Raw genomic sequence first — 26,487 nt, forward strand, 5'->3', positions numbered from 1 at the left:
CATCACATTTCCACTAAAACATACAGTGGGGAAAATGTGCCAGCCCAGAATGTACCAAGTCATCACAAATGTGGAAGAAAGAATTTGGGAGCCAGCCTGTGCATTCATGACAAACCTTGTGTAATTTATCTGTTTCCTTTAAAAAGAAGGAGTGAGAGGACCAAGGGGTGGTAAGAGAGACAGGACGAGAGGAAAACTTCTCAATGATGAAACAATCTGCGCTGTTAAATGATTGGCCCAGTTCTCCACCAATGGGAGGGCCAGCTCCATGGCAACAGGCTCTGTCACCAAGAGAAAATAAGCTATATCGCTCTACACCCCCAGATTTCTCTCTTCTTTTCTTTCTCACGACCCTCGCCCCTTTCCCAATTAAACAAGCTGCTGTGTGTATGAGAGAGGATGCAGGTTTAGACTGATACCACGCAGACAAAGTATGTAAGACAGGCCTAATGTCAAACACACAGTCCAATCACAGGTACAACACAAGCGCACATGGAAAAAACACAATATATTGTGTTTTAAGAGGTTTAAAGAACTGAATCTCACTAATTTGTGCTGTCATTTATATTTACTGTCCACCCATTTCATTTAAGGCAATAAAAAGCCTTTGTTAAAAAAAGTGTTCTGCTGGGGCCAAACAGTCATATTAATACCAAACATACCACCATGCTAACATGCTAACCACATTTGAGCAACTCTAGGGGTATAATAGTACACATATGTTTAGCAAATACAGCACGTGTGGTCCACATTTTTACAGTTCCATTGTATTTAATATCAGGACAGTCTTCAGTGGCTCAAACGTTCACACATCTTTCCACAGGGACACCATTAAGAGACACACTTCATTTGGGACACACTTCTTTCATAGTCTATAATTCATCAGTGCTAATTTCTGAGTGGCAGTGATAGTTGTTTTTGCATTACAGAAAATGTACCAAAATAGCTCGAAGCCTCCCAAAAACTGAACCAAACCAAATTTAGGTTTGAGCATACTGTTACACCCTCTGGTGTAATACATGCCACTGAATGATTTTCTGTTTGAATCAAAACAGCGGACAGCCTTCTGAACTTCAGGTCTACTGACCTGAAAGCTCACATTCAAGTTGAGACAATACACCCAACTAATGTATAGTATCTGCCGTGAATGCTCAGTGAGCTGGTTGAACTAATTCAAGATATGTTCCACATGAACAACTGAGAAATGACAAAATGTCGTCATTCACTATAGTGGAATTTAAATAGCTCATGCGGCACCAATGTGACTTCAGCTTACAAGGTACAAAGCAGCCAGACCAACCAGACATCTGGCAACATGCCAGTCCAACTGCCAGACTGCCACAGTGGGCCGGTGCTAATGGTGCCCTTTTAGAATGTGGCGGTCTCCTCCAGAAAAACAGGACACAGGACACTTTTGGCCCTCTGTTCAGCCAACCAAGCTTAGCCTTTTTGGAGCAGGGTTCAGTTACTTTTAAATCAGGTTAGTATGATGTACAAATCATTTGATTTGCTCTCAATTTAATTATACGATTGTCAGCAGATATGGACAGATATCAACTAATGGCTGAAATAAGGCTGATATGGCCGATATGACCAATAAGCCGCATGGACATATTATACCTCGTTATAAAGCTTAGATTCTCTATACTACAGCCGTTTAAACCAATTTGCAGAGAAGACACATGTCCTAATATGTGGCTAAAGATATTTTATCAAAGTGTTAGTGCAGAGAAGAGACACATGGGGACTGCTGCTGTCAAACATACTGGATTATATTTTTTTATGCTTTGAGTCAGGATTAAAAAGAATGTTATTTCTGAAGACTTGGGATCTGACAGGTAGCCCGTATGAGCACTGAGTGTCGCAAATGTATCTTTACATGACTTTTTGTTATTTCACATTCGTTAGCACTTAGCTAATGTAAGCTACCACACACAAATGGCCTGTTGTCTTTTACACTGGCCAAATGTAAAGTGATTATTGTGGCTGTATACATATTACTGAGTTGTGAAAACAAGCATGAATGGTCAGCATTTGAGCATAGAATTAATTACCTCAGCATGAACGCATTTAAGTTATCAAAAACGCACAATTAATAGTTATCAAAACAAAATCGCAATTCAAGGTGGTGCAATTATCAAATCACAAAGGCTGCAATTATTTAGATAATAAAATGTCCTCTGCAAAGAACAAAATAATAATCTGCTCTACAAACTTCTACAAAACTGTTCTGAAAGGCATGGGATTCTTAAATTAGTTTATCGGTTTATCAGTCTTCCCTCACTCCCTCAGGTTCCCTACTTCTTAAACATATACCGCACATCTGTCTGAAAATTTGATTTTCTAAAATTGTGCAGTCCTTGCTCCCATCATGTTTACTTCAATGGTAGGCTAGTGTATGGGAAATAGTATAATGCAAAAATACCATCAGGTCTGCCTATGGTCTTTAAAAATGACTGTAAAGAGGCAGAGAAATGAAGCCTAAATAAATCAAACTTAATACAATTTAGGATTGGCTCTATTAGATTTTCAGTTTATTATTGCATCACTAAACATATCACTTGTTATATCACCTGTCAGCAACTTATACCAATATCTGACTCCCAAAAATCCATATTGCTCAATCCCTACTTTATATATTGCTGAGTGTCAAATGCAAAATATACGTTCTACTGTGAACTGCAACTTTAATGGTTATTTATAACACTTTAAAAATAACCAGGTTGAATAAAGTGCTACAATATTGAAACACAGAAAAAACATTAAATAAAACAAGGCACAAGCAAATAAATGTTAACATCTCAAACCATGTCAAAAGGAAAAAGTGAACAAGTGCGTTTAAGTAAGTGATTTAAAAACTGGTGCAGAAAAGGTGTAATGTACAAAGGCAGCTCATTCCACAGTTCTGGTGTTGCCACCACAAAGGCCTGGTGCCCTCTGAGATTTCAGCTGGTCTTTGGCACATTCAGGAGGAGCTGCTCAGCCCACCAGAGACTCCAGTGTCTATTAAAAATAATATACAAATCTTTAAATAAAACACTTTTATGTCATTTTCACACAAAGAGCATTTGCTCCATCAGTCGCATTTGGAGCTGGCTTTGAAAGGCCGAGAGCCCTTGAAACAGGTGGTTCTGGAGCTCCACTCGCTCTCTGGAGTGGGGCGAGTGTGATGTGAAAGTGGCCAACCTCGGGCCGACCTACACAGTCTACCGGAGTGACAGCTTGGAATTGAGTTTTTAAAAAAAAAATATTCGGATCATGTACATTTGTATGAATGGGCGCTGTAGGTGAAAGATCACTGCATTCACACCATGGAAGCAGGCACGTGCGTGCATATTCATGTGGCTCTGCCCATTCGAAGAGCATTGTCATGGTTCAGCGATTAGCTGATGGACTCTCACCTGGCTCATGGTGCGTGTTTGGGGTGAATCATGAGTGTGGTGCATGTGAACAAGACCAACCCAAAAGTAAAGGAACAGAACTAAATCGAGTGTGCACTGGGGTTGGTCCACAGAGCACAGCGACATGTGTGAAAAGGACCTTAGACTACTAAGTAGGTGGCAGTGACGCTTAAACACCTGTCTATGTTGATGAGCTCTGGATAAATCAGAACCATTACTAAAGATAAGCCAACTTGTCTTGTCCTGAGCTTAATTAGTGGTCATAACTAGGTACAGTGACAGAGTACCCAGCAGCCAATTTTTTCCCCATTTATTGGAAAGTTAATAAATACAGACCTTTGGCTAATGCTACGGGACATTTATAGGGTTGCAAATCACAAGAACGTCACAATACAATGTAGCATTGTTTCATAGGACCATGGAAGTACAACCAGATCTAGAAGGTGAACCAAAGATGGCATCATATTGTTTTCAATGGTCTGCGCTCATTGGCACGTAATGCTAACATTTATTTTCTTCCACATTACTTCTTGAGTACTTGCCCAGTGCTGCCTAACATGTGATGAGGAAAACGTGCACCACGTGATCAGTTTTGACCAATCAGAGCGCAGGCTTAGAATGGGGGCAAGGCTAAATCTTAAAAAGCCAACCTTTAGGCGCTCTGAGGATTTAAATTCTAAAATGTTTATGCTGTGAAAAGAGAGAAGAATCCCTACAAAATCAGACCTTTGTGAAAGCTGTCAATGCCCTGTCAGCAAAAGACAGGCAGTTCAATCAGAATGCATAAACGCACACAAGGAATCGTCAGCACCAACCTGTTACTTTTAGTTATTGGTACAATGTGGATGAGTAAGACCTGGTTTTAAGCAGATACCTGATAAAGATATCAGTGCATCCTTATGCAAAACTATGACAACCATGCAAATTAGATATATTAATTGCAAAAGCTATGCAAGAAATGGCAGAAGTACAGTATAACTGGATGATAATTAGTGAAAAGTGTCTGGTCACTGTAGAATTCAGATGGTCATAACTGACAAATAGACTAGCCAACCAAGGACACACCTTGGTCTGTCCATATCAAAACAAAAATGGCTGCTTACAAGGAAAAGATCACAAAAAAGGACAAAAATATCACAAAACATAGTGGATTTTTGCAGAATCAAAATGATAGGTGACCAATAGACTCCTTCGCATCACATGTGTCAATCTGATCAAATCTGATGGCTCGGTTGTGTTTGATCTCAGCTTGAGGCATGACAAGCTGTACCCCACAGTAGGAATACAGTAGCCCCTGACTGAAATCTTTTAGGACCACAACCAGAGAATGTAAGGGCCATGCTATAATAAGTTTTATAGTAAGTTTTTCCTTATTAATATTGTCAAGACAATTTATATGCTTCATCATGCTGCCATCAACCATTGACTGTATGCAGTTGGCGCCTCATGCTAGCACACTTAGCTCCTTAGTTTCGGTTTCATCTTTGAAACTACAGTCCCTGCACCTGTCCTCTGCTGGGACACAACGTGGAGTGAGTTTGCAAAGGTTACAGTGTATGTTTGTTTTACTAAAGCTACTCTTTCAGCACGTTGCGATTAAAAAAAGTCACTGAAGAAGTGAGCGGAGCGGTTCCGTGTCACAATGTCGCATGTGAGTGTCTTTTTATTACAACAAAAAGGTGGTTGAAGCATCAGATGAGTCCCAGACAGATACTAGAGATCTTCACGGGTCAAACTCAACACCGTCCACTGCTGTAGGCACACAGACCCAGGCTGAGCTCTGCTCAGCTGTGTCAGCCACTGGGAGCAGAGGGGAGGCAGAGGCAAGATGAGGGGAGAGAGGAAAGGGGGTCTGGTTCGGGAACCACAGGATTTCATCTCTGCTGTTTGCAGATGATGTCCTTATGGCTTCATCGAGCCAGGACCTGCAGCAGGTACTGGGGCGGTTTGCAGCCGTGTGTGAAGCGGCTGGGATGAGAATCAGCTCCTCCAAATCCGAGGCCATGGTTCTCAAACAGGAAAAAGGTGGCTTGCTCTCTCCGGGTGGGTGGTGAATCTCTGCCTCAAGGGGAAGAGTTCAAGTATCTCGGGGTCTCCCTCACAAGTGAGGGAAGGATGAAGAGTGAGATTGACAGGCGGATCGGTGCAGCATCTGCAGTGATGCGATCGCTGTATCGGTCCATTGTGGGAAAGAAGAAGCTGAGTCGAAAGGCAAAGCTCTTGATTTACCGGTCAATCAAAGTTACGTCAGTCTACGTTACGTCAATCTACGGGTTTCCTCCGTAGGGTGGCCGGGCGCACCCTTAGGGATAGGGTGAGGAGCTCGGTCACACGAGAGGAGCCGCTGTTCCTACACATCGAGAGGCATCAGCTGAGGTGGCTCGGGCATCTGCTCAGGATGCCTCCTGGACGCCTACCTAGGGAGGTGTTCTGGGCATGTCCCACCAGGAGGAGGCCCCGGGGAAGACCCAGGACACGCTGGAGGGACTATGTCTCTCGGCTGGCCTGGGAACGCCTTGGGGTCCCACCGGAGGAGCTGGAGGACGTGTCCGGGGTGAGTGAAGTCTGGGAGTCCCTGCTTAGACTGCTGTCCCCATGACCCGACCCAGATAAGAGGAAGAAAATGGATGGATGGATGGAGCGCTTGAAAAAATACTTGCACCAACACAAGAAAATGAGAGCAAAATGAGATCATTTGGTCATAGTCTGAAGCCCTGGGGAGTGATATCCCTCTGTATAAAAATATCATTCATATCATCACATTCTGAACTTGATTAACAACACTATTTAATTTGCCTGACAAGTCGATCACTCAAAAATACAGCCCTGGTTGTAGTTTTATATAGACCACTTGCTTCACAAAAGAGTCATTTAGAGGGCACTTCTGACCTGCCAGGCTTGTATCCTGGTGGCCAAGCACAAATAAATGCAGAGGAAACAGAGATGCTTCTGCTATGCTCAAACAATGACAACACCGAGCTAAAAGAAGAAAACAGAGCCTTGATGACAGGCCGAGCATTGACTGGACACACGTAATGGTATGCAAACTTTGCAGATTTTGACATTGAAAGACTGGGAAAAGACTACATTTACATTCATTCAGAAATCTACCATTTAATTTTGAGTAAGTAAGCATTTCTCTTAAATGTGAACTGCAAAAGACAAATGGACTGCTCTAAGTTTCCCTTGTTCATGAGTGGATGAGGGATAGCGTGATGTTCCGACAGGCCTTCTGAACCAGAGTATAGATTGGGAGGCGTGTCAATTAGGGAAAGTGCACATGGCGGCAAGTCACTACATCCCAGAGCTGACCTGGCAGAGGGGCAAGTCAGACCCCCACTGGGCCCTGCCATCTGTTTACCTGGAAACAACTTCTTCTCCTCCTCCTGCTCGGCAATGGAGTGATCTACCTTGCCACTTAGATAAACTGACATAGGACAGAACAAGAAAAACATGACAATAAATGAAAAATGTGGAAAAATAAGTCCTTTGAAAAACAAAGCAAGGCATTACATTGAAAGCCCACAACTCAACCACTACCAGCACCCAGGTCCTGTAATACAAAGTACAGATAGGATGTATAGTGAAAAATTGATAATATGGCAATTGTTTTTCAATGTCATCTTTCCAACAAGGGTTTAAAAGGGGTATTTCTGTATAATTTTTGTAATGTTTGAATACCATTATTGCTGAAGCTCAGAGAACCCTTAAGAGACAAACCCACACATGGACAATCTCTGGATAAGCAGTAGCATAAAGCAGGTAATCAAGGGACTGAGTTATTCCAGTATTTGAGTGGAAGAGCTAGCATGTGCAGGGAGAACAGGCCAGGACAGCACTGAGCAACATCAAAGCCAAGTCACAGACAGAGCTCATCAATCCAGCTTCATGGTATCGAAAAACCAGGATTAATTAACAACAAAGTTACCTCGGTAAATCCCAAATCTAGCTTTGTAGCACATACGTACAAACTACAGACTATATGAAGGAGAAACTACCAATATGCTGTTCAAGGTAATGATGAATGTACAGACAACCCTTCACTCTGATGCTTGTTGCATACATGTGCGCGAACACTCTGATTTCAGTATATAAGAAATCAGCTCAATACAAATAACTCATAATTGTGGCCATACTTAAGCCTCAGCCTCAATGACCCGTCCAAAGTAGTGTTGTTCCGATTCCTTTTTTTTTTTTTTTAATCAATCTGATACTGATTCCAGTCAGATACCGCCTAGTGTGCAGAAGTAGACTAAGGCTACACAATTTTGTTACAGAGCAAAAAAGAAATCTTCTAAAAGGCAATCTACAAGAATAAAAAGAGATTTTGAGATGTGCCGATTTAAGCACATTTACTTTTTACTTTACAACAGTGCTGGATAAAAAACAACAGTGAAGCCTGAATAAAGATGCTCATTCTCAGAGCATATGGCTAATTGGGCAAAGTAAATAAAGTTAACGCTGTTATCGGCTGCAATCTCCGTAGTTATTTTACAAAGTTTAGCATCCACGGCAAAGGTTAAATGAAGGTATCAAAAACGTAAGACAAAAGTCTTTTGTCATTATTAGTGTGTTTCAAGTGTCTGCAGAACCTCCACAGTCTGCATTTAACCTGTTCTGGGAGTTAGCGGTAGCATTAGCCACAGACGTCAACAGCAGCAGTCAATCTACAGGTTCTCATTCTGGCAAATGTCCACAACAATGAGTAATTTATAAAGATACAACAAAATGTGAAAAAGAGGGCAAAAAGTCCCTGCTGCAACATGTGATTAATCATCAATCAGCTCTGCCTCGGTTGGTAAGGGAACAGCGTCCTTCACTGAATAAGACCAGCTCCTCATGGGTTTGTCTATGTTACGCCATGTAGCCATCCCACAGGCTGAAACCAGAGCTCAGGTATCACACATAAACACCATGCACTGTCCAATCGTGCAAACATATCCACCGTTATCATGCACATCGTCTCTAATGACATTAAACTACAACAGTCCAAGGTGTCGGGAAAACAATGTGTAATGTCTGATCCAATCCAGTCTCCCAGTTTCAGTGACATGAAGTTTAGTCGGATTGGCCAACTTCACATCTGGCTGAAGGGTTACTGCAATGCTATAGGAATTCCTTTTGCGGGAATTTTTTTGTGGATTCTGGAAGAGGAATAATCATCTATTTGCCCACAATGACATTCATTTAAATAGGGATGGTAAAAGATTGTTGAGAGACTGAGTGACAATATCAATCTAACGTGGAAGTCGGCACCTAATACTGAGGTGCAGCTAAGGTAGAGCTGACCAAGCCTAGCAACAAAGATCACAGAGATAGTTCCCCGAGTGGGGCACTGCAGTGCCCACTGCTCCAGTTTGACCCAGTAGCATTTAAAGATGGGTCAAATGCAGAAGACACATTTCCCTAGGGGGACAATAAAGTGTACCTTAATCTTAACCTAGAAAACTACTGCAAATGGGATACCTGGTCACACTGTTCTGAAAGAAGACCAGTTTGATGATTGGGTTAACTAAAGTGGCAGAAGAAAAAATATGAACAAGAATGTGCTACAGAAAAAGAGCACTGTACTCTTGAGCAAATATTGAAATTTCTCAATTGATCTAAAAAAACAAACAAAATACCAATATCATTTAAAACAACCAAATACTGCATTAGCCTGATGTACTTACAGCAGCCAAGTTAAATGGCCAATTTCAGCATGCACAACAGGCAGAATAAATAGCACAACTAATAAAGCATCAATGTTTAATGCAGCGCGCCAAAAGAGCTGGAGGCAGCATATGATTGTTCTGGCAACTGTACACTAATGGTTTAGGTAAGACTTTAAAAAAGGAAAAGCATGAAACCCCTGTCTGAAGGCAATTACAGCAGCACTTTCTCTGGGGAATCCTATTGATTTTATCCTCCCTTTCACTCCCTCCTGTACTTCCACTTCTATAGCATTTCCCATGCACAGGCAATAAGGATATGCAAGAATGGAGCTGAGGACGCACTTATCAGAGTAGTCAGAAACAAACAAACAGGGTGTCAAATAAAAGAGGCACACGACTAATAGTAAAAGGTGTCCTTTGTGCAAAGATGGAATCACACCAAAGTGGCTAAGATCTAACTTTAGCAACAAAAGACCACACAGAAGCAATGGAGATACATTTTTATGAAATATCTAAATTCAAATGTAACACGAACTCATACTTGAGATACGAAAGATAGTTTATGTATAAAAAAGCCATTCATGTTGTTGAAACAGAAGCACTTGACAGCTGAAAATATCTTTAACAAATCATGCCCCACACCAAGAGTAATGAAGTGTAATTTAAGCCAATAGGCACATATCAAATGCACAACCAACCATTATACCATAACGACAAGAACATTTGAAGAGAGAAGAGGTGAAAAAAAAAAAAAAGGTTTTCTAAACCTGAAACAGTGCTGAGGCCGTGAGGATAGCATGCTATTTATAGTGACAGATTTTTTATTCAAGAGAGCTCTGCTGTTGTGCTTTCTCTCCCTCATGCTTCTGCTGCTGCAAATGCATCTTCTCTATATTACCTTTGTATTAGCGTGTTGTATTAACAATAGGAGCACACTGATTCGCTCTGACAGATAGCCTTATGTAAGCCTATCGGGTGTCCTTTTCCCCTGGTAGCTTCCTAAGTTATGATAGCACAGCCCTGAGACGCCTACTTTTGGTGACTCTCCACCCCCCACCAGGCCACCTCCACCTCCCTCCTCCCACCCCAGGACACAGAGGAAGGGAATTCCTTATTACCTCAGCATTTGCCTCAGCACATGTGTTGTGTTTAGAGAGCACAGTTCACTGCACCCACTGACCATGGAGTTCACATTGGCATAAAGCCTTCCCCATGTTTTCTTCAAAATTATAGTATTCATATAGAGTTATATTTATTGAAACAATGCCACCGCCATCATCATCATTCATATAATTTGTCAAATACTATTCTTGTAAGACAGTTTATAATTACAATTATTGCCATGAAAGGTTCATGAGACTATAAAGGTAGTTGCAATTTTCCAACAATGACCATCCTATTGTAAAACCTATTTTAGGCACCATGTAAGTGAGCACAAACTGACAAGAGAGACAAAGCTCCAACTTACTGTATGCAGAGTCCACTGTGAGGATCTCTATCCAACTCAGGTCAGGTGTGTCACAGAGAAAAGTGCTGGAAACAATAGTGTATATTCCGTCTGTAAAGCTTGTAAAGCAGATGAGAGTCTCTTCAAATGACTACTTTCGCTCTCTGGAGCCTGGCTCTAGTGTCATGTGCGGAGGTACCCATACTTCCCCATGATCTCTCTTTTCTGAATGAAGCAGAGGAGAGAGGCAAGCTCGCCGGTTCCCTCTCTCCCTCCTGCTCTTATGCCATCATGCGCATAGCTTCCACTGCTCCCTGCTCAAACAGCCCTCCCTCTCCGCTGCATGCTCTGCCACAGATACATCTTGTTAGGCCCATCTTTTCATGACACTCAAATGGTTATGACAGCTATTACAGGGTTTGTGGGAAACCCAACTCTCTAAAAGGGATGCATGGATTATAATCTATATCATTTATAAATACATACTGAGATTAAGATCATTTTTAAATTCAAAATGTTTACTCATCCATAAAGATTGAATTGTATGTGCGTTTGTGTCTGAAATGACTTCACACTACACTGCTGTAAATATAGATTGTTCGAATTGATCAAATTGTAGTTTATAGTAAAAACAGTGAAAAGCCCAGGTTAGGGCACTGAAAATTAGCATTAGTTAGTTATACCCCCTGATGAGGATTACTTCACCCAATGGATCAGTTTTATGGCCATTTCTGACTGTATTGTCCCTGCAAAAACAAACTAAAGTTAAGGAGAGATTGTCCAATATGCATTATTTATCTGACCAATCTCGATACTTAAACCAACACATATTGTACTTTTAGTTATTCCAAATATATGATTCCCAAAGGCAGAACTTTTACATATAGAACATAAACCTACTAATCAGGCTACAGTACTCTATCGTCTTTAAAAATAACAACAACAAATTTGCTACTTCTAACACTGAATCCTCATAGTCCACTGTAAAATATGATAAAGAAGGAAAAGGGGAAGAAAATAGCTCATTAGCTAATAAAACCCTGACTCCCATAAGACTTTTTAATTGCATCTCCCCACAGCTGCTTTAAAGGAAACATGGCCTGGAAGATGCAATGGAACAGAGGTAGTCAAAAGTTCAGCATCAAAGAAGGAGCTGGATGTGACATGATATACATCCACAGGGGTCTTGTCTGTAACACCAGGCTTAATTAAGCTTACATCAACTGAGCTGACCAGTGTACGCCAGGCAAAAACAAGGATATACATTTAAAGTAGGGTTGTCAAACCATTGAAAATCACATACTAATCGATACTAAAACTAGTATCGAAACAAGATACTCATTTGAGCAGATATTGATATGTAAAAAGTCACATTCACAGGACAGAAATGAACCTTTCCTGAACAGCTTTAGAATGATCTTGAGCTGTGTATAAGACCACATATACTACTAATACACTCATGGACACAGTGGAACCTACCTGAACGACTGCAGGGTTTCATAGATATAATAAAGATAGTGTAAGAAAGAAAGTACTATGATTTAATGTTGAAAATTACATTCTATTGCCTAAACAAAGAGTGCTTTTATTATTGCAGTATCGAGCATATTCCTTAGTATTGAAATGGAGCTTGAAATTTTAGTATCATGACAACACTATTAGGAAGCAAGGAGTTTAGAAGTAAAGCAGAGGGATGGGAGTGGCTGGGCAAGGATCAGTGGCCAAAGATACCACAGATAAACCGTCCACACTTAACACTGTGCAGTTCTGAGTTAATGTAAACTATTGATTTCCTTCTTCACACAAATCTTTGCCAGAAACCAAAAAAAAATCTCTGCACTAGACTGGCCAATTTGAAATCAGTCTGCAACCTTTTTTTGCAGTCTATACATTTGTGTCAAAGCTAGTGATGAGGAACAGACTCACAGAGATTGATAAAAAAAAATGGTGTGAATGGCATAAGATAAGATGAAGCAGGACGAATGAGGGAGAGGAGCAGGAGTGATTAGCTGAAGACAGAAACAGGAGTGGTGAAGGCAGAGAGTGCGAGAGAGCGAGAGAGAGAGTGAGTGGAGAAGCAGCAGCAACAGCACCACGCTCCGTGCTCTGGCAGAGGTCTATAAATAGCACTTCAAATCTCTCTAGAAAAAGCCACTCTTCTGCTGCTGCAAACACACAGACAGTGGCGCTTATGGATACCTGACGGACTAGCACATATGCAGTGTTTCTCCCCGCCATTAGGCCTGTACTCATTTCAGCAGTAATCATAATCCAGAATGAGACCACATACATGTATATTTGATTACATGAAGTGAACATGGTACAAGTAGACTGTCTTCAGCACTATGTCACATGCTCCAGCAGTGAATGAATAAACAATGGCTTATCGACAAGCACTGAGCAAAACTCCAGCCTCAGAAACATAGTAGTTTTATAATTTAACTGTTGTAGAAACCACACTTGGCTAATGCATGTCACAGGCCATATGGAGAAGCATGTTCACAGGCAGCTTGGCCCTGGATGCAGTTTTTTTATTTGGTGGCCTAAGCAACAGCAGAATGTTGATTCAATGACTCACCTGCAACAGATCCTACTATGGTCCAGCCCGTTCTCAAAAATAGGGCTTTGCAACAAGCAGCAGGAGACAATAATTCCTGATACAGAAATGATCAGTTTGGTATTTACAATGCAAATATTAAATGCACATATACCACAAAACGTGACAGATAACATATAAAGACAGTATGAAAAAAGGATTTAGACAGAATAAAACCATATAAACCATATTAAGTATCATCTCCACAAAAACAATATCCATGGTCTCATTAGAACAGAACGACCTCCTAAATGCCTAAATGTGATGTCCAAAGCAGTCACTTGTACATCCACGACTCACAACAGAGTCAGAAGACGTGAATATTCATGTTAGAGACACACATGGCGTTTTCCCAGAGCAGATGTTTGAATCTCCGCTCTCACAGTCTGTGCCGAGATCCCACCTTGTTTGACACAACAGTCTTCTGCCTATTTTCAGCTCAAGTGCCACAACGTGAGCCAACGCAATGATCAACTAATGACCATACTTCCATAGTCCAGATTTCTGATTTTGTCCATAGTAATTAACTTTTATGACAAACATTAGGTCTGTGGCTAAACTATTTATTTAAAGAAAACTCTTGATTATGACAGAAAAACATTAAGTATCTCAAAGCAGTTTGTACTCCCCCAATGTACGCAGCAAAAAACAACAGACCAGTGACAACATACACGTCTTCTAATAATAAACTGGAGCTGTGAATATCTTTAAGTGAACACATTTTCTGTGAAGTTATATGGCAAATGTTGCAATATATGAATTACAAATATAAGAATGCTTTCGATTTATGTAGTGCTTTATTGACACAAAGATGCTTTACAGTGCATTTTTCACACAGTGGTGGTAAGCTACTACTGCCACAGCTGCCCTGGGGTAGACTGACTGAAGCAAGGCTGCCAATCTATGCTACTGGCCCCTCTAACCACCACCAATACTCACACTAGGCCTGTCACAATGATTACTATATGGATTTATCAGTCAGTATATGCTGGAACAATATATTTTGTGTGCACAATTTCTTTGCAAAAATGGGGAGATTTTTGCCATTTTATGTAACAAGGTAAGATCTGAGCCGAGAATGAATAACTTCTATAGCTAATTATTGTTTCATACTGACTTTTTTTTTTTTTTTTGCAGTTCAGGCCTTAATGATACAGTACATTTAAAAATAGGTTTACTGGGATTATCCTGCTTTGTGTAACAACATAAAGTAGTTTCAGTATTATCGTTTATCACAAAATTTCTCTTTAGCAATATATCATGCTACAAAATGCGTCATCGTGACAGGTCCAACTCTCACACACAATGTGGATGATGATCACTGATGCACAGTAATCAAGACTGTTATATTTAAAGATTCACTATTAACTTTTCTGGCGGTGGGGTTGCCTCCATTATGTCACCTTTATGTGTCTGTGAAAAGGCAAGCCCTTTTTTAAGCAATATAAAACTGAAGCTGAAATAACTGCAACCAACAACTGTTTTATTGATCGCTAAAACTAATTGTTTTTTCATTTAATTGATTTGGTTTTTAGATTGTGAAAGGCTCGTGTATATGAGATTTTGTTCTATTTTGAAGCTGAAGCTAAAGTGATGCCACATGATGCCATCTTGATAGAGTAAATTACAGATAAAATAGGCCTTTCATCAAAGAACACTAAAAGTTTCCTCTCATTTGATGCAATTCTTGTTTTGTCTGAGTCATAAAACCTCTTCTCACAGAACATGGCATGTTTGAGAGTCTATGTATAGTTAAGATTATGCTTATTCAATTACTAAATTAGTTGACGATTATGCTAATAATCGATTAGATGTGATTATATGATTACATTTTCAGCCCTTATGCGTTTAGCTGGAATGGCACAATCCACAACAAGGCATTAAAGTATTAGCATCAACATGGAGATAAGCATGAAGTAGTACTGCTTTGTTCACCCACTGTAAGCACTAATTTTCAGCAGCATTTTTTGTGACACTCCAGGGCTTGTCAACATGAACCTACTTTGTTCTGGGGGCACTGTGACATAATGCTTTTCATTTGTGTTCCACATGCCATGAGACCAGTTTATCATACACTTTTAAAGTGTATAAAGAACTGAATTAGCAGGTTGGTTGAGCAGCGAAACGTCTACACTCCTACAACATTTTGTCCAGTTGACAGATTTGACTTCGGTTTTTGTGATACACTTTTAAAGAATGTCTACTGTGTGTTTAACCTTAATGAAATGATGTGGAGAACCCCATCGAGCTAAAATGGGCAACTTGTAGGCTGTGCATTTAATGTACTGACACAAAGTAAGAGTAAAACTGTTACTAGCCAATGTATAACTCAGTCAACATTTGGTTAATTAGCTAATATTAAGGCCAAAATGTCTATTTCATTATATTTTTAGATGAGGTCCAAAGGTGTAGAGTTACAACAGCTTTCCATTGCAACATTACTACAAGCAATCCAACAATAAATCACTTTAGTCCTCTGTAGGGCTGAAATTGTGATTAAGTAATTCATCAGTTAACTTATTGATTATTGAAATAACTGTCAGCTAATTTAGCAATCAAATAATTGTTATCTGGTAGATACGCAGTGCTTTTCTGAAAAGGTTTGATAAGAGAACTGTAACTGCTTAAAAATGGGACAGGAAATCAGTAAAATTAATGTTTTAATGAAAGCCCTATTTTGTCTGTAAATATACTCCATGAGAATGGTCTAAAATCACTTTAAATTTTTCTGGGTCATATTTAGTAAAACTCTCATATTCACAGGCCTTTCACAATCCAAACAACAAATCTATAGAATATCTGCTAGATTAATTGATCAGCAAATGAATGGTTAGTTGCAGCCATAGTCCTCTATGTGACTGAAGAGTAACACTTGTTTCTTAAGAGTGGCAAGAGAAAACCCTACCAGGACAAACTCGTGTGACTGTGGAAAACAGTGTATTAAAACACGAGGTGCTGGGCTTTATATCTTCTGGGTCTGAGAATTATGGACAATCGATTTGAAGTGATCTAAATGATGGGTGTTCGGCTCACCTATGTGCTGGCTGCGCGTCACGACTCACAATCTTCACGTTGTGTCTGTAAAAAAACAAATCTTATGTGTTCGGGCCAGTAGTTTTGTGGATGGTTTAAAATGCTGGCAAATTTTTACGCTAACAATAGCTAGCACACGGTTAGCTTGCCTCCTTTGGGCAAGTATAATTAGCTACCACAGTACCTAACATTATAGCCATGATAGCCACCTAGCTAATGTTAGCACAGTAGCCAACTAGCTATTTGATATTTTTACTCTGCACCAGCCACCACTTGTTAATAGTTCATATTAGAGATAAATGTCAGGGTAGACAGAAATGTGGCACACGCTAAGAGTTTCCCAGCTTACAAATGTACACACTTCATGCACCAGGTTATTAAATAAGATGCTATCAGGTAGCTAGCTCCGAATGACTTACCAATGCTAATGACTGGTGCTAGCTCGAGTTGGTTCACTGCGACCCCGACTGCTGTCAAAATAGCGCCGTGTGAGCGAGCTGTGGCGTTAACATTACTCACTCAGGTTGCAAGCGCTTGGCTTTAAGCAAAAAAAAAGAATTAGTCACTGTAACACGGGAAAATAAGAACCAAACACGAAAGAATAAAAGGGTACAAATAAAAGAAAAATAAAGAAAACGCTATTCCCCCTTGTGTTCAAAGCTCCGGCTTCTTGTGCGAGCGTCACTTTTTTCGCACACGGAGAGTTGACGTCAGCGGCGTGCTTTTCGGGCGCACGGAGACAGTCTGGAAAACATGAAATACTTCATATAGTACACTTCCTACCACTTAGAGCTGGTGTATCTTTTTGTAGCTTATTCTGGATGAATGTTTGCACGTCAAGGATATCGAAGAAAAAAAAAAAACTTGGTTCACTAATTTGGTTCATTTCATTAATGTTTTGATCTTGACATAAAAATTTCACATATTTTTATATTATTTTTTCCAGATCCCTTAGCCCCAAAAAGATAAATAAAGTGCACTGATAACTGGGCTATTGAAGTTCACACTGCTTTAATGCGTTTATGTATTTAGGCCTACATGAACTGTAACTCCTGACATCTTTACAACCTGTTTTCTGTCTATTTTATTTTATTTAACCTATTTGTTTATTTGAATAGGGACAATGAATATAACATTACAAAACCTATAGTATATTTAACAGTGCCAGTGTTTCACATCGAGTTTCCAACTCTAATCCCGAGTCCCCAGCTGTATAATGCTCTTCTTTCTTATCACACTGATTTTTGATTAAAACTTTTTGTAAGATAAGGATGGAGCCTCATTGTCTCTGTGTGTGGGGATATAGCCAACTTGTTGGTTTTAAAAAAATGTTGTGGGCAAAAGGCCTATTTAATTTAGAAGAAATGTAGCCAATATGAAAAACTAAAAAAAAAAAACTAAAAAAAAAAAAAAAAAACTAAAAAAAAAAACTAATTAAACGTACCGTTGTAGTTCCCATAAATATCCACACGAGGGCAGACACGCTGTACCTTCATAGTCGAGGGGCAGAGCTGTGTGAACTTACTAATATGTTTGAAAACGTTTTAGGCTAAAACAGAAAAGCAGTAGAGTATTTTTAGGCCTGCAGCAAATTCAACTTACAGCCCCTGAACAATTAGCCTATATGTTAAGGAAAAAAAAACGAAAAAAAACAGGTATAGGCCTAATGCTATAAAATCTCTTTTTTCTCTTTGTGAACCTGACTAGGCTATAAAATCATTTAAAAAAAACTGAAGCTTTGTGGTGGGAGTGGCACCATTCACTTGCAAACCTGGTAGCCTGACAGAATATGGCAAGCCAGATCTCCAGCCAGAGTAGTTTAGGTTGAATTTACACTGAATTCTTGTGGTTATTATGCAATTTCCCTTTTGGATCAAAAAGTTTGTCTAAGCCATATTACCTAATGACAAATTAATTGGTCTAGAAATGAGTATGAGATCATCACATCAAATGTTCAAGTGAGCTTGACAGAGCCTATAACCCCTTAGGCCTACTTGGAGCTTTGGCCAGTTCTGTTATGTTCTCGTTCAGTAAAAGTTAAATCAGTCAACTGGATAAAAATGAGTAGGAGTGAAGACGTTTATACAGATAGTGTCCACCAGCAATCTGACCAGAACTGAAGAAGTGGCTTGGATGAGCAGCCAAACGTCTTCACTCCTACAACATTTTTATCCAGTTGACACATTTAACTTTTGGCTTTTACTATGGATCAGACCTGGAAGAGTGAGGCAATACGCAGACATCTTCTCGTTTAGGCCTACCATCTCAGAGAAGACATCATACGTGGTCTCGTGCCTCTGCTCTCTACACAGAAGACAACACCGTCCAACTTCCACCGCACACGCTCCACGCATGCTGCCCCTTCTGAGGAACATGACGGGACATGTGAGACTGCCACCCCGTCTCCGCCTCCCAGCCTTGAGCACTTTCTCACGTTATAACTCCAGAAACTGTTTGATGAGTGAGTCTCAAGCAGACAATACAGTAACTAAGGGTGGATCCACTTTGATAGATGAGCAATCATACACAGTAGGCTATTCATGAAAGTTTACCCAGGCCTAATAGTCATTGCATCATTAGGTGAGGTTTATTCCAAAATTCATAAGTCTACTCATCCATTAGGGCAATTAGACTACTTGACCTTATTTAATTGGAAATGTCGCTGCATAAAGTTGGTTTCCATAGTCGTAACTTGAGCCTTTTTATCTGTGGAGTTGTGCTGTGCAGCGCAGTGCTTGTAGTGTGCGTAATTTCCCTGATGCCCCGATGCGCTCATTGGTGCGTCCCTCCAACGTGTCACCAGTTTTGGTGGATTACCCCAGATTTCTCGTTCATCGGGAGTGTAAAGGGCACACCTTTCTCCAAACTTCACTCTTCACGGACACCAGCTGCCAAGAGGACAAACTTTTCAACATTACTAACAACATATAGAAAGAAACGTTTTGTTCTTCATACCTTTTGCCAGCGCCAGTGATTAAGGCAGATATTATCCACTCTCACCATGACGGTATCGATCATTTCTACCTTATTTCTTCTTATGACAATCCTGGTGGTTGACGTTTCCTCCGGGTGTGTGTCCTGTGGTTTGGAAAAGGATGTAGAAGAAAAGCTGATGGTGGAATTCGCGAAGCAGCAACTTTTAGACAAACTGCACCTGAAAGAGAGACCAAACATCACTCAAACCGTGCCTCGTGCGGCGCTTCTCACTGCGCTGCGCAAACTGCACTCAGGACGCGTCAGACAGGATGGTACACTGGAGCTGGACAACAGTTTACCACTCAAAGACCAAGGCTATGAAGTAGTCAGCTTTGCAGATATAAGTAAGTGTAATACATGTCAAAAGTAAAAATTCTGTTCACACAGGGAATAAGTTTATTAATTTGTGTGTGTGTGCTACGCGCGCGTGCGTGTGTGTCTGTGTGAGTATGTTTCTGTAGGTACATGAGGTTTATATAGCAAAATATTTGCTGTTCTTTGAGTCATGGCAAAACTAAGGTGGTGAAAAGCTGTAAGTTACACCTGTGTCATAAACAGTATTTATAAGTGAGCGCTGACACATGTCTCTCCTGTCACAGATAGCACCCGGAGTACTGAGGATGAAAGCCTACAGCTTGCCTTCCAGTTCCTCCAGGAGCAGGGCCACAGTGTCCAGGTGCTGCAGGCCTCTCTGTGGATCTACGTGCGCTCCTCTGAGGACCCTTACAGAGATTCCCGCCTGCCTGCTAGGGTCTTCCTATCTGCAAATCAGGGCCAGCAGAGCTCTAACAGCAGCCTGGTAATAGAGCAGATGCTTGAAGTTAAAGAAAGTAATTGGCACACTTTCTCCATCACCCGTACACTACAGACTTTTCTGGATGGTGGCCAGCACAGGCTTCGCTTTGAGGTTAGCTGTGAGGAAAATGGCAAGAACCTCTGCTCCCTGGACAGGACAGGGGACACCCCCTTCCAGCCCTTCCTGGTGGCTCAGGTGCGCTTGCGTGATGACCACTCCAAACGCTCACTCAGGAAGCGTTCTCTGCGCTGTGGGAATGACGTCACCGTGTGCTGCAAAAGAGATTTCTACATCAAGTTCAAAGACATACAGTGGCATGACTGGATCATTGCACCTGAGGGTTACCACATGAACTACTGCATGGGCCAGTGTCCTCAGCACTTGTCTGGTTCTCCCGGAATTGCCTCTTCTTTTCATGCCACAGTCTTCAGCCAGCTCAAAGTCAACGGCATCCACACGGCCATCTCCTCATGCTGCATCCCTACCGAGCGCCGCCCACTTTCCATGGTGTACTTCAATTCTCAGCATAGCATTGTCAAAACGGACGTGCCAGACATGATTGTGGAGTCCTGTGGATGTACATAGACTCATGGCAGTGTCATTACTTTAGGGTACTATAGCACAGTCACTTGTGCATACACCTGCAGCCAAATAGCAGCTTACATTCATGTCAACAACTACAAGTCCAGTGATTTCAGCCACAAACTATTTTCACACTGCATTCACCTTACTTTTCAGTAGGTGAATTTTCCTTACTCTATTTACTAATGCTGCTTTGACAATCTCTTTACATATCCAGTAAACTCTTCTAGGTACAAACAAGTTTGTAATGTGTTTGCTGAGATGTCCTCAAAAGTTTTAGACACATTTTGATATTAAACAATGATAATTTACTCTTAACAGTTGCTAATGAAAGGCTTTGGATTGCTTATTTTTATACAGCCACTTTATGTTGTTGTTGTTTTTTTTGTTTTTTGTTTTTTTTGTTTTTTTTTTCCAAAATATGTTTCAGATTGTTTGTAACATTTTACAACAGTTAGAAAGTTTTACTATTTTTCTTTTTTAATTGCTGGGTCCTCACCCACCATTCAGGAACCACTTCCCATGAAGGTTTCAAGGGAATGTGCCTTTCAAGTGCATATTTAGACCAAAGAGATGTGTTCACTTCTGTGATACTTCATAGCAGTACATTTCCTAGTGCCTGTCCTTTTCTATTGGATAAAAGCATTTGTTGTATTCCAGCTGGTTAATTCTGGCTGGGAAGCCCATGCTAACATCAGCAGTATTTGCACAGGTAATCAGTTGGGTAATAGTTCTGACACCATATGAACCCAGGGCAACTTCCCTGATTCACAGGCAAACACTGAGCAGCCATGCACCACAGCACGTGGCCAATTCTGTCGTCACTCTGCTGTCTTTATATAATGAGATATTCAAATCTATTCAAAACAGTGAGGCACTCTTAACAATTTCAAAACTACAACATGACATACAATTTAGTATAGTAAGCAATGTAAGAGATTGAGAAAATGCAGAAAGCACTTTATCTTCCTAATATATATATAATGTTAAAACCTAAACTCAGGGGGCTGCTGCCTAAGCATGTACATAATAAACAGAATGTTCTCTGTAAATGTTGTGTCATTGTTCATGTGAACATGAAGTGTATGTTTATTTTTATATAATGCTATATTTTGAGTATAATGTGTATATGCGAATGTTTTAAACTGAAAAAAATGTATTTTGATAAATAAATACTTGTCAATCAGCACTAAATGAACAGTACCTCATTCTTATGAGAAATGCACCAGCAACAGAATATCTCATGAGTCTGAATAGGCATCGTTAAGCAATAGCAGTTAATTATTATTGGGATATAGACCGTTTAGACCTGTTAAACTAACACTCTTTGAACAGAAGACTTAAAGTATTGTTACAGAAAATCATTATAAACCATAATATTGAATCACCACTTACACAATAATCTTAAATCAGGATAATCCTGTAACTCGTTTTGTGAGTAGTTAGTGTTTGTAATGAGTAACTGAAGTAGAACATTCTACAGCTCAAACTTTATCGCACTACAAAAAATAACTAACAAAATTCCCTGTAGTGCAAATGAAATATATGCATGATAAATATTGAGCCCCAAAATAGATTGTTCAGTCTATCATTTATTGAATGATATAGAAAATAGAAATATATGATGGTGACAAGCCTAATATCACATATTCAAATTTCATATTGAGAAAGTGGCCTGGCATGGCTCCTGGCAGTGCGTCTGTGGGGCAAAGGCTGTGCTTGCTCTTTCAAACAGTCAAGTGGCTTCATGGACCGTCTGTGTTTGTTTGGTCAACGGCTGTCACATTCTCCTGGCATGGTGCCATTTTCATCCACCACAAATTCATATGGACTCCAAACAATGACAATTGTTCATCTTAATTGATTTTTGTAATTAGGCTCGCATAACTTACATTCTTAAAATCTGCGTAAATCTTTTTCATCTACACTGATTATTGTTTGACAAGTGACTCACAATTGCTGCTGCCCTTAGTTCGAAATTTTTTTGACCCTATGCCAAAGTTGGCCAACACCCCCTGTCCAGCCGGAGGTGAACGGAGGTTTCGCCATCCAAAATGGACTATAACCAGACAATGTAAACTGATGAATTTTTTATATGATATCTGTCCTCATAAGTTAACAAAGTTTACATTCTAAGTAAAAAAAAAAGTTTAAAAAAACTTTTGGTTGATTTGTTGACATCTTGACAATAAAGACTCACAAACTAATAATAAAAACACAGACAAGAATCCAACATCAGATAACACATAATATGACATAACCTTTAGCCATTTATCATATTCCATCATATATTGTTTACCTGATGCACTTCTTAAAATCAAACAAATACGTTACACTAAGATGCACAATGCGACATTTTTGGTGGGTGGACACTTGCTCCAAAGTGATGTTTATGCTTTACATGGAATGTTCCAGTTTTGACCTATAACTACTGTGAGAAATTCTAGAAAAGCCAATGATATCTCGCTTAAAAAGCCGATGGTGGACACTTCATCAGCAGAAGTTACATAGTGTACTTTTAAATAAGCAGAATTTGTTCCATGGCAGCGGCTGAGTGTTTAGACTAGAGTATTTTCCACAATCCGAAGGTTCGATCCCAGCTCCAAACACTGCATGTTGTTGTTTTCTCTTCTGGCAAGACAATTCACCTGAATATTGTGTGTGTAAGTAAATGGTGCTGAATAAATGACAATAATACGCCCAAGAGTGTAATGGCGTGGTGCTTACAAGTGAGAGGCCCGAGCAGGCCGATTCTAGTGATAACCACCTACTGACCTACTACTGAGAAATGAAAGCCTACTGACTTACTGATACACTGACACACTGACCCACAGAGCCACTGTTTACCATGTGCCACTAAAGCCCTAATCCTTCACTCCACTCACAATCCCACAAATCCACCGGGACGCTCCCTCATCCCGCAGGTGCAGTCAGGACAGGACACTCTCTCTCCTGGACCAGGTAAACTAGGCGATGACAGTGAAGATGATTAGTGATGATGAGCAACTAAAACTATAGACTATTGAGAGCATTTATCAACATAGTATCTGTTCATTCAACGCTCATGTTAGCTAGTCAGTTAACAGTTTCAAAAATGTTATTGTACCATTTTAAAATTAATATTATTGCATTAGGAGGGCAAAAAATACAAATAATCCATCACACTAGGCCATTTTGTTCCAGTGGAGATGAATGAGTGTATGTGTGTGCCTTACAAACGTTGACCATTGTGAAAAATAAAACTGAATTGAATTGAAATGAATGTACTCACATCGTATATGACAGTGACATTTCAACAGATAGTCCTTGTCATGAGCTCTTAAGTGATGAGATGATTAAGCATGGCCTGTGAGAAAGTAATGTTAAGTGTTCCTCGCTCAGAACTTCAAATAACTTTTAAATCCACAGGCTGATCCCATTACGCCAAACCCACTTACCTGTTTTAAATCTCTGTTACATCAGAACAGCCGTGTTACCCAACAATTTCCTACAGCCTCACACTCTGCCGTCCTGTGCTTGGCTCACACCAGTGACAGTTTGTTGTAATTCTCACCCAGGCAGACACAACCGCAACATGGCTGAATACAGAGAGCCTCGGCTTGATTTTGTCTCTCCAGATCAGCCAATTATTTTTGTTGTATTACCAGCAGTGGTAGCAGTAACGTACACGCAGTAGTGCAAGCAGCAATATTAACCAGTAGAACAAGTGAGTAATAATATTTAGCAGTATGAATACAGGTGTAAAGTTGTAGTAACAGCAATAGCATTAGTCCATACAAGTTCCATACAAGTTGCTGCAATAGCAGTTCAGTAGTTGTAATAGTAACATAATTGTACGTGAGAGCAGCAGTTAATAATATGAGCAGTATCCATGGTAAAAAGCAGTATAATATATTGTAACTGTAGCAGCAAATAGTCATTCTTAACAAGTATAGTATTAGTGACAGTAGCAGGAATAGTACTGGTAAAAATATTAGCAACAGTAGAATTAACAGAAGTGAGTGGCATGGGAGTAGAATATTATTATACTATTATATATTATTATACTATACTATTATTTTTACTTAAGTCATGTTGCTCAGTGTGAACTTGGGTGTGATTATTTTCTAAAGGCATTTGCCACATGAGGGCGCTGCATTTGACGGTCACAGATTCTAATTAGCCTGAGATGAGGAATCCGATTAACAGACCTCTACTTTATAGTGGTCAATCACGTTTTACTCCAGTGTTGCTAACCGACTAACCATTTTATGCCAGCTTCTGGGAGGCCTACAGAAGTGAGGTCTCCTGAGGTGATCGAACCATACACAGTTGACATTCTCCTATGAATTTCAACGGGTTTGCACCCTTCACCAACCAAAAACTTGATAACTGACCGCTGTTCAATCCTGGAGCATGCTTCTAGGTTGGCCATCTTTGTTAATCGCCAAAACTCTCAAAGTGTTTTTTTTTTTAATCTGCAAAAAAATTAAATCCATGTGAAAAACAAGTAAAGTAAATCAAAAAAAAAAAAAAAAAAGTAAGCTTGTAACTGTATTAAAAGTCCTTATACCAAAAAATTCACCTTATTTATTGAATGACCCTCGTATGTCTTAGCTTGATCTATAGGCTCAAAGTAAACATCATTGCGGTTGTTTGTTGTAATGTGTTGCATAGCGTAGCACCTGTTGTTTATATATATTTTAACTGTGACCAACCAAAATAGTTTAATGAAGCTTACACTGCTCACAGGATTAAATGGGATTGCTTATACATTTTGTCTGTTTCCTGCTACACTAACCGTATTAAACCTTGTGACTTAGACTTTGAATGTCTTACAGTCATTCCATAAGGCGATAATTTGCACTTACCAGCACATGTTGATACTTCTTGGCACTTGCCGTCTTCGCTTGAATCCCTAGGCGTTGCTCATTGGACCATTCAGACTGTTGGCACCGCACCCGTCTAATAAATCTGACAAACAAAAGACAGTTTAAAGCGTGTTGCAGTTCATCGACAGTTTAATCTCCACAACAGAACATGCTGCTACGACACAAGCAGCCAGAGTATGAGTATATTTATATATATATATCTCACTACTGGTTGTTAGATGTTACACCCAAATGGTTTAATCACGATTGTAAAGACCTATGACTACAAGGCTTTGGAAAGTGCAGACAATGGCAAAAAGGTGTCTCCAGGATAGTTCCCTGGGGATACTTGGGATCTACAAAATACACCATAACATTTAAGACTCAAAGTGAATGGAAGAGATGAGTGTAAATAAAAAAAAAACATGGGTATGCACATTATCAGACAGATCTTTACTATGCTATATCCAATCTCACGAGGGCTCACTCGCAATACAAATCACTAGTTTTTCACTCATTCCATACAGGATCAGTACTGTTGGAAGTATGTTGCTTGAAAAAAGTACATCGGCTGTTTAAATATGAAAGCATAGAGCCTTATTACTAATCATGTGGACATAGAATAGCCCTTTGATACTGAACCTGCAGCAACAGAGTCAAAAATGTTTCACTGTTACACTCAACGAGCAATAGTGACAGAACAAGAGAGCATCCACTAGAGGACAAGCAAATACCTTTATAATTATTGGATTTACCATCTTCTCCCACATAGTCTTAGCTCTGAATGGCAACTAAGAGCAATATATTGAGGGGTGACCTAATGCTGGATGAAATAAATGCAATATCTTTTCTGAACTCTGCTGGAGGGAGTATATGTCTTCAGGTTCAGGACACACAAAATGTATTTCAACATTGCTGTTCAATCACTGTTGTTTAAAAAAAATAGTGTTGTATCTGTTTATTTTTATCTCTCATCAACTCAGTGATTATTTCAGCAGCCCTAAGCAGCCAGAGAATTGGATCTGGGACTGGGCACATTGTTAATATAAAAACTAATAAACCAACACCAACCCCATGCCATACTACTAAATTTGAAATGTTGATTAGGAACAACAGCATAACATGGTTACAAAGTTTGAATAGGAACAATAG

The 26,487-nt window shown here is 39.9% G+C and overlaps 2 protein-coding genes across 15 annotated transcripts in view; one reads left to right on the top strand and one right to left on the bottom strand.

Annotated features, from left to right (window-relative positions):
* Positions 1–18,891, bottom strand: part of LOC117370509 (R3H domain-containing protein 2) — a 41,936-nt gene extending 23,045 nt beyond the window's left edge. For 12 of the 14 annotated variants that reach the window (XM_055221924.1, XM_033965953.2, XM_033965951.2 and 9 more), the window contains exons 1-2: positions 16,551–16,867; positions 16,132–16,176 (exon numbers count right to left, since the gene is read on the bottom strand). The gene's annotated coding sequence lies outside the window, so the exon portion shown is untranslated. Of the gene's footprint in view, positions 1–16,131; positions 16,177–16,550; positions 16,876–18,392 lie in introns of those variants that run through there. The other 2 variants (XM_055221923.1, XM_033965952.2) reach the window with 2 other exon arrangements.
* Positions 18,892–19,024: 133 nt separating this feature from the next.
* LOC117370511 (inhibin beta B chain) lies at positions 19,025–21,676 on the top strand. Its single transcript, XM_033965954.2, has 2 exons — positions 19,025–19,451; positions 19,707–21,676. Exons 1-2 carry the CDS (start codon positions 19,133–19,135, stop codon positions 20,486–20,488), a joined length of 1,101 nt encoding a protein of 366 aa, XP_033821845.1. The 5' UTR covers positions 19,025–19,132; the 3' UTR covers positions 20,489–21,676.
* Positions 21,677–26,487: the final 4,811 nt, after the last annotated feature.

Source organism: Periophthalmus magnuspinnatus, chromosome 5 (genome assembly GCF_009829125.3).
Source record: "Periophthalmus magnuspinnatus isolate fPerMag1 chromosome 5, fPerMag1.2.pri, whole genome shotgun sequence".
NCBI lineage: Eukaryota > Metazoa > Chordata > Actinopteri > Gobiiformes > Gobiidae > Periophthalmus > Periophthalmus magnuspinnatus.

Excerpts from the sequence above, each read along its gene's own strand:
- LOC117370511 (XM_033965954.2), top strand. The coding sequence starts at position 19,133 with ATGACGGTATCGATCATTTCTACCTTATTTCTTCTTATGACAATCCTG. Across the intron at positions 19,452-19,706 it reads AGTCAGCTTTGCAGATATAA|ATAGCACCCGGAGTACTGAG; the intron begins GTAAGTGTAATA and ends CTCCTGTCACAG.